This window comes from Equus przewalskii, chromosome 22 (genome assembly GCF_037783145.1).
Source record: "Equus przewalskii isolate Varuska chromosome 22, EquPr2, whole genome shotgun sequence".
In the NCBI taxonomy this organism is placed as follows: domain Eukaryota; kingdom Metazoa; phylum Chordata; class Mammalia; order Perissodactyla; family Equidae; genus Equus; species Equus przewalskii.
The window spans coordinates 16,323,857-16,332,278 of record NC_091852.1 but is presented as its reverse complement, the minus strand read 5'-3'; the positions used below and the strand labels follow the sequence as shown (position 1 = coordinate 16,332,278).

The 8,422-nt window shown below is 42.6% G+C and overlaps 1 protein-coding gene across 1 annotated transcript; it reads left to right on the top strand.

Annotated features, from left to right (window-relative positions):
• Window positions 1-1,500: 1,500 nt before the first annotated feature.
• C22H9orf40 (chromosome 22 C9orf40 homolog) lies at window positions 1,501-8,422 on the top strand. Its single transcript, XM_070590201.1, has 2 exons — window positions 1,501-2,287; window positions 6,787-8,422. The coding sequence occupies exons 1-2, from the start codon at window positions 1,529-1,531 to the stop codon at window positions 6,943-6,945; spliced, it is 918 nt and encodes a 305-aa protein (XP_070446302.1). The 5' UTR covers window positions 1,501-1,528; the 3' UTR covers window positions 6,946-8,422.

The window sequence follows — 8,422 nt, the reverse complement described above, 5'->3', positions numbered from 1 at the left end:
GACCTTGTCATGTTCTGGTCCTAGTAATATTCTATATCTGAAACTGAGTGCTGAGTATCTTGCTATTATTCTTTTTTTTTTAAGATTTTATTTTTTCCTTTTTCTCCCCAAAGCCCCCCAGTACATAGTTGTATATTCTTCATTGTGGGTCCTTCTAGTTGTGGTATGTGGGACGCTGCCTCAGCATGGTTTGATGAGTAGTGCCATGTCCACGCCCAGGATACGAACCAATGAAACACTGGGCCGCCTGCAGCGGAGTGCACGAACTTAACCACTTGGCCACGGGGTCAGCTCCTTGCTATTATTCTTTTAACTGCATATGTTTTATACAACCTTTTGTAAATATGATAAATTTCACAATTTGGAAAAAAGATTCTGTAGTTAGGACCACAAAGGAATGAACCTGTATTTGCTAAAATGTACTTTTATCCTTTTTCTGCCGGATACCCTCAAAACCTTTTGAATAAAATTAAGCTCTTTCAGGTCTGATCTATATCACTGGTTTGAAAATGGCAAACTTTTCATCCGTTTGAGACAGATGGGCTATCAGTTTCAAACAAGGGGGAAGAGAAAGATCAAACAGAAAAGCTATTGTCTACTACTCTAACTTGTAGTATTTCTGTGCTTATTAATGAGTTAAGTAGTTGCCTTATCCTCTCGCAATAATCTTGAGGTGTTTGGGTGTGGGGTAATTAATATATAGGTACTACCTACTAGTTACATGACAATTATCTTCCTTGCACACTTTTTCTCTAGAAGATCATGGTAGTTTCTCCCTTCAAAGCACTTATACATAATTTTGTTTCACTTTTTTTTTTTACTTGGTTATTGCCTTTATCGGCTATTAAAATATAAGCTATAGTAAATACACTGCTGTAATCCGCTCCTCATTTTGCTTGACAATACACACAATTTTGCTGTAAGGAAGGTTTTGGAATCTCGCTTCTGGTCCCTGCAGAGAGTAAGCAGAGAACTCGGCGCTTCCCACATAATTTAAGAGCCACACAATTTTAGGTTTCAGTTGGAAAAGAAAAGAGGTGGGCCTCAGGCTTAGCTCTTGGATGAGCTTTTCTAGATGAGCTACACATCTTCTCTGCAACTTCATCAATAAATTTTTAATAAAAAAAATCTTCGCGGAATGTGGTGCCTACTTCACTTTCCAGAGCAGCCACTGCAAAACATCCGCTTCGCTGGTGTTTTTGTTTTCACGTGTTGCCTTTCGCTACTTCCCTCAGCCCAGTCTGCCGTTCAGCAGAGTCTCAAATAATCACTTAGCAGCGCTAGAGCCTCTTAACACTAGTTTATTAGAAGTTTGTACAATGTTTTCACCTCCCGGTGACGTCCCCATGGCCACTGACTCTAGTAAGGGAATATTAACATACATATTTTAAAGGTTTAAGTCTACACCGCATTACCAAGCTCGAGATTTGCACAACCCCCGCCCTGGCCCTGAAAAAACAAGGTCACGCCCTCCGCGGGCAACCCGACTGGGCCTTTAATAAACCCGCCGCAGGCTTCTCGCCTCCCCATGGGACGCGCACTTCCGGCCACGGGGGCGTCTGGGAGCGCGCCGCGCGAGCCTCCACCAACCAGCGGCTCCGCCTGGCCGGCGCGAGTGCGCGCGCGCACATTAGTGCGCAGGTTCGAATCTCCGCCGCTTCGCGGGTGCTCCCCAACGTCCGGCGGCACCTGGGCGGCGGCGAGGGCAGCGCGTGCCGGCCGGCCGCCCCGCCCCTCCGTCCTCTCTAGCCGCCGCCTCGCCCCGCCGCGGTTCTCGCCCTCGCGCGCGCTCCGCCCTCGCAGCGAGCTGCGCTCGGCCTCCCGCGCCCGGCGGGCTCCGCCCGAGCCTCCGGGGCCCATGGCCAAACGGCGTGCGGCCGAGCCGCTCAGGTTCCACGTGCCTTGGAAGCGGCTTCTGCTCTGCGACTTCCCGGAGGGGCCGCCGCCGCCGCCGCTCTGGATCCCGCCGCCGGGGACCTCGCATCCCGGGCAGCCCCTCGGCGTCCCGGAGCTGCCCCGAAAGCGCAAAATCGACGCGGGGGCCATGACTGAGCCTTTGGCTTCGCCCAGCAAGCGCCGCGACGGCGGGGTCCCGCGCGCTCCGGGCGGCGCGGAGCCTGAGGGCCGCGGCCTCGATACTGGCGAGCCGCCGCTGCAGCAGCCGCCCGGGCGGCCCCGAGGGCCGGGGGAGGAGCCCGGGCGCGCCCGGCCCCCGAGGGGCAGTGGCGACGACGGGGCGGGGCGAGCAGAGCCCCCGCAGGAAGACTGGGGGGCCGCCCCGGGCCAGGTAGGGGCTGGGGGCTGGGGGCGGGCGGGGTGAGGGGAGGAGGGGTCACCCTGCACGCCCCAGGAGGGACAGGTCATCACCCTCTAGACCCGTGTTCGTCCAGACGTCCCAAAAGGCGAAAAGCCGGGGTCCCCGCTGCAGCAGTAGCCGCCGGCTCCCAGGCCACACACCGGGGGCCGCACAGCCCACCCACCCTCGGCAGCGTTTTGGGAAAGTCCGCCGGCCTGGGAGTACTTCCCCGAACTGGGGTCAGCGGGCCGTCGGGTGAGGTAGAAGGGGCTTCGCAGCCTCCGCGCCGGGCGGCGTCAGAGGGAAGCGGGAGCGCGGCGAAGACGTTGACCGAGAACCGCCTAGGTTCCGCTCAACGACGAACGTCGGAGCGAGAGGGAGCGAGCGCGCCTTCCATGGTTTAACGATGAGTTTTCCAGAATTCGTGATACAAAGCGGGTGACTAATGTGGTGGCCGTCAGTTGGACATCCTGTAGGCCTGGTACAGCTCTTTCGGTGGAGAGGAAGGGCCTCCGTATCTTGAGAAAAGGCATTTTTAACTCACAGTACTAAATCTGATCCTATGCAAAAGGGTTGTTGCTGAAAATTAATTTGGGCCCTAAGGTAAGGCATATATGAGGCTCATTGGAGAGTTTCTATTCCTTGGGGAACGAGCCTGCCCCATCTCTGCACATAAGACGATCTGCGCTGTTGAGTATGGCCGCCACTAGCCACGTGAGACAACGGAACACTTGAAATGTGACCCGTTAAAATGGAGATGTGCTGTCAGTTGTGAAATACTCTGGATTTCGAAGGTCTCCAAAAATTTTATATTGATTTCGTGTTGAAATAATTGGGAGATAATGGATTGAATAAAATATACTAAAGTTCATTTCACCTATTTTGCTTTTTTCGTATGACACTAGAAAATTTAAAATTATGTTTGTGGCCGGCCTTACGTATTTATTGGACGTCTTTGTCTTAGACTTAGGAATTCAGCCTGCTGTTTGGCAGTTCTTGGTTGACTTGCCAGGAGCTCTGGGGATAGAACCAAATGTAGGCCTCAGAATTCACACTCGCTTCAACCACTACGTCGCAGCATCCACTCCACATTTCTCCGTTGTCTTAAGTATCTTATGCAGAATTTATCAAATACCTTGCCAAAAAACAAAAAGAGTTGAGGTACTTTTGGCATGACTTGTTCTTGGTGAAAAACCCAATAAAATGAGAATTTTGTAATTGGGAAAGATCTTTTTTCTGTGGTTGTCAGAAACTTTTTTTTAAACATAATCATTATGATGGGCATTTCTAGATTAGATTATAAATTGTAAATATTTCTACCCCCAATTTTCTTGGAATTTAGAAAACAGCCTTATTTAGAGTTTTTTCTTCGAATTGCTTTTAGATGTTCAAAATCAGCTTACTTAAAACTGAATGATGGCATTTATGTTCTAAAAGTAGAATAAAGAATTAGAATTTCTGGTTAAATCGTGTCTGGTGTGAATGTGCAAAACCTAAAGGAAACAAAAAATAAAAAGCTAAAATACAGAATGATAGTCATCCAGACCTATTTGATGTGGAGATAAGTACTCTGTGGCTTGAAAACTTTTCTTTTCCTACCATTTTTGGTACCCCACCCCTACATAGGCTTGTCTTTCCTACCAGCATATACTGACTGCAGTATGCCACAGATTGATAAGAGGGAAATACGGAAATGGCAGGTAGGCAAAAGAGGAGAAATTTTTAGTAGACTGACAAGGATGCCTGCTGAGAATCGAGACACACCTGTATCTTTTTCACAGCAGTGACCGCCTCTGTCAGTTCTCCTTCCTGTAGTCACTACAAGCCCATGGCAAGGAATAGGCTTGCCACTAGCGCTTCCTTCTTCACCAAAACTAGTCCCCTGTTCTCTTTTCTTTTGGCAAAAGCCCAGGAACACTCATCTTTCCTCCTTTTCTTTGTTTTGTTCTTTAAGCTGGTTCTCTTCTGCAGACTTCGGAGAGGGACATGTTTTCTTCAGCTTCCCTCTTCCTTTTTCCAAAGACACAGATTTTTTGTTTTAAAGGTTTTATAGCTAAGGGAAAACGGTGTAACAAAAACATGGAGAAGTTAAAAGGCTATCAGTTCATGAAGTAATTGTCTACCTGGTTCCTGTTAGGCTCAGAATAGAACTTAAGTACCTGCCCTCACCCTTGGGATTGCATTTAGGAAATTTTTTTTCTCAATTATCTTCTTTATTTCTATATTGAGGATGCCATCTAGGCAGAATAATGGTACCTCTTTTCTGTCCTAGAACCTCAGAGTATTTCCTGAGTTGTTTCAGATGGTTTTTTTTACTAGAGAGTTTAAACTAGGTATTGTGTAATTAAATATTCATGTATTTTCTCATGTTAGTGTCACTTTATGCAGATTCATTGCTCTGCCAGTGCTGACCCTTACTGTTAGATATTTTAAATAGAAAGTAAGAGAAATGTTTTTCTACTACTAGGAAGAAGTTAATGGTTCATAGGCCTCTTGGGATATAATACCTAGCAATATTGAACAATTACAACAGTCCTACATTTTGCTGATGAAGAAACAGACTAAGGTCAAGAGCAGAGTTAGTGGGTGGTAGAGTTATCATGCAAACCCAGATCTGTCTGGTGGCAAAGTTTCTGCTCTTAGCTACTGGGTTATACTGATGTTATTAAAGGACCCATTTTAGGCCCATGTTTATAAGTAGATAATTTGATCAATAGATTTTTCCAAAAGGCAGAGAAATAGATCCTTGTTTTTAACTGTTTGCTTATTAAGATAAAATTTTTCTTGCCTTACATTGAATGATTACATTTTTATCACAAGAAATTCCAAAGAGACTCTTAATTCTTTAAGCCTTAGAGTCTAAGTCTCTGAATGAACAACTTTTTTTTGTGAGGAAGATTGGCCTTAAGCTAGTATCTGTTGCCAGTCTTCCTCTTTTTGCTTGAGGAAGATTCTTGCTGAGCTAACCTCTGTGCCAATCTTCCTCTATTTTATGTGGGATGCTGCCACAGTGTGGCTTAATGAGCAGTGCTCCGTCAGCGCCCAGGATCCGAACCTGTGAATTCCGGGCCACTGAAGCAGAGCATGTGAAATTAACTTCTATGCCGCCAGGCTGACCCCTAAATGAACTTTTTAATGTGATTTCCTTTATGGACCTGTACTCACCAGTAAAGTAGCCACTAGCCACGTGTGGCTATTGAGTGTTGACATGTGGCTACTATGAATAGTACTGGAAGTGTAAAATACCTGCCAGATTTTGAAAACTTAATATGATAAAAAATGTAAAATATCTCAATTTTTTCTAATATTGAGTGCATATGAAAAGGATAATATTTGGGGCTTATTAGGTCAAATAAAATATTGATTAATTTCACCTATTTCTACTTTTTTGTTGTGATTAGTAGAAATTTTTTTTTTCTGCTTTATCTTCCCAAACTGCCCCCGTACATAGTTGTATATCTTAGTTGCAGGTCCTTCTAGTGGGATGTGGGGCGCCACCTCACCGTGGCCTGACGAGCGGTGCTATGTCTGAGCCCAGGATCCGAACCCTGGGCTGCCGCAGCAGAGGGCGAGAACTTAACCACTCAGCCATGGAGCCGGCCCTGAAAATTTTAAATTACATATATGGCTCCTATTATGTCTGTTGGATAGCACTGTTATAGCAAGTATGCACCTAAAGTAAGAACATGACGTAGAATAGATAAAGATAAATATATCCATCTGGGAAGGGTGTTAACCTTCAAAATAGTCACTTTGGAAGCCTGTATATAATTCCAGTGCTGCTTCCTTTGTACAAAGTATTTTGGGGATGCTTTTGAAATTCGATGCCAATTTTGAACTTCATTGTAACATCATCTTCACTTCATAGTTACTTAAAACAATTTTATAGCCGTTCAGAGTAAGCTGTTGAATTTCACGGGGCCAGCACACACTAGGTTTTATCAATTTTGGTATACTGATTTAAAAGTCATATCTGGAACCAAATGGTATCTTTACTAAAATGATCAGTTTAAGGTTTTCTTGCTATTTACCTTGTTTATATTTAGCCTATGTAAAATCAATCCCTTAAAATACCAAACCTTAGGAAAAAGACCATGAATAACTTTTAAAGTGTGTATATTTTTTGAATAAATTGTTTTCGCTAAAAGGTAAAAAATTTTAAGACTGTTTTCAGACATTTTCTTTGGTTGAAAAATGGAAGAGAATTGTGGAAAGAGATGCTCTTGGAGGAAATTCTTTTAAATTTAAACAACTAATAGGGAATGCTTTCATAAATCCATGAATATGAAAATGTACAGTTTTGACTGAGTCCATGTGGTTCTTTGATTAGGCAGAATTAAAAATGTGTATTTTTTTGAAGATCCAAAGTAAAAGACTGCAAAATCTTACGTGAGTTTGCTTTTAAAACAGAAGAAAATTTGTTTCCTGAGGTCACTTAACTTTTTCTAAACCATTGATGTACTTTGATCTCTCTCTTTTTTTCCCTGAAGCTCGATGAAGAATTTTGGCAGTACAACACCTTCCAGTACTGGAGGAATCCTTTACCACCTATTGATCTGGCAGACATTGAAGATGTAAGTGAAGACAACCTTACAGAAGCAATGCTTCAGGGCAAGAATGAAGTGGTTGAGGTTGACATGGAGTCCTGACAGAAGGAGCTGAAGAAATGGGCTTTTCTGAATCTGAGGAGACATCTCTAAGTGAATTTATGTATTCTTAAGGAAGAAAGTTATTTTCCATACTTGGTGTGATATCATTCCCAAACCTGAGAAATGAGGAAAAGTTGTTTTAAAGAGAAATGCCTTCAGTCACTACTGAACCTCCTAACAGGGATTTGTCAAGGACGCAGTGTAGTGAGAGGGGAAGTATTTTGTGTATGCGTTCTTAAAGAAAAACTTAGGTTTAGATTCTAAATTTGAAGATACTGATCTTATAAAAAGGAAGTCTGATAATTTTAGAAACAGGTGGGAAACACTCAAATATTCCTCTTGTCTGCACCAAAAAGTTAATTAGTGGTACATGAAATGAATATTGTTTTATAATAACTGTTATTAGTAAGTGCTTTCTAATATATTTTATTGACTCTTAGTTGAACAAATAGCTGACTTAAACATCTATGCAAACTTAAAATGTGGGAGATTCTTTCTGAAAGCCAGTGTTGTTTTAAAAGAGCTTTCTAAATGTAAAGTGAGAATTTCAATTTGGTAGCATGTTTGCATAACTTCCAATATTTGATATTTGTTAAACTCTACTTGGGGCAATCAAAAACGGATAAAGACCAATGAAAAATGAGTAGGTTCTTCACTCCCGCTTTTCCCAGGATAAGAGGAAGGGAATTTATCATATTTCTTAATTTCTTGGTTTTGAATTGCTTTGAGAGCATGATTTTTATTGTTTATTACTTTAGACTTACAGTTCTCAACACTGACAACACTTCAGAAATGTTTGCCCTGGGCTCTACTCTTGAGAGATTCTCATTTATAATTGTTCTGAGGTGGGCCTTGGACCTATTTTTTTAAGCACCAATCTGCCTCCTTACTCCCATTCCTCAAATGTGCAGAAAAGTTTGAGAACCATTAGACTAATAATGGTAGTTTTTCCTGTTTAAAGGAGATAACTAATTTGAACTGAAGCTTTGTTTTTATTTTGCTCTGTTGATGTCTTTATTACAACTAAATTATTGTGCTGTTATTACTGTTTCATTGTTAAATAAAGTAAGCCGTTTGAGTTATATGAGTTTCAATGATTATGTTAATTAACTTTTGTCCTGCATCAGAATGTTGACTTTGTAATTGAGTAATTCATCCTTGCTTATATATTTTTGTTGCTAATGACATTAGATCCAGAATTCAGGAAGGATGATAAATGCCAATGAGAAAAAAAAAAAAACCCAATGTTTTGTGTGTACTGCAGATTTCAAGTATGGATTGATGTTAATAAGAACATTCTAGAATAGAAGGCAAACTGTATATTGCTGTGGTTAAGAGTTAAGGCTTTGGAGTCAGACATGGTTCAAAGTTTTGTACTGCCACTTTCTACCTATGTAACATTAACAAATTATTTTTCATATTCAAGCCCCAGGTTCCTCACTTATAAAATGAGAAACAATAAATAGCATCTACCTCA

Excerpts from the sequence above, each read along its gene's own strand:
- C22H9orf40 (XM_070590201.1), top strand. The coding sequence starts at position 1,529 with ATGGGACGCGCACTTCCGGCCACGGGGGCGTCTGGGAGCGCGCCGCGC. Across the intron at positions 2,288-6,786 it reads GGGGGGCCGCCCCGGGCCAG|CTCGATGAAGAATTTTGGCA; the intron begins GTAGGGGCTGGG and ends TTTTCCCTGAAG.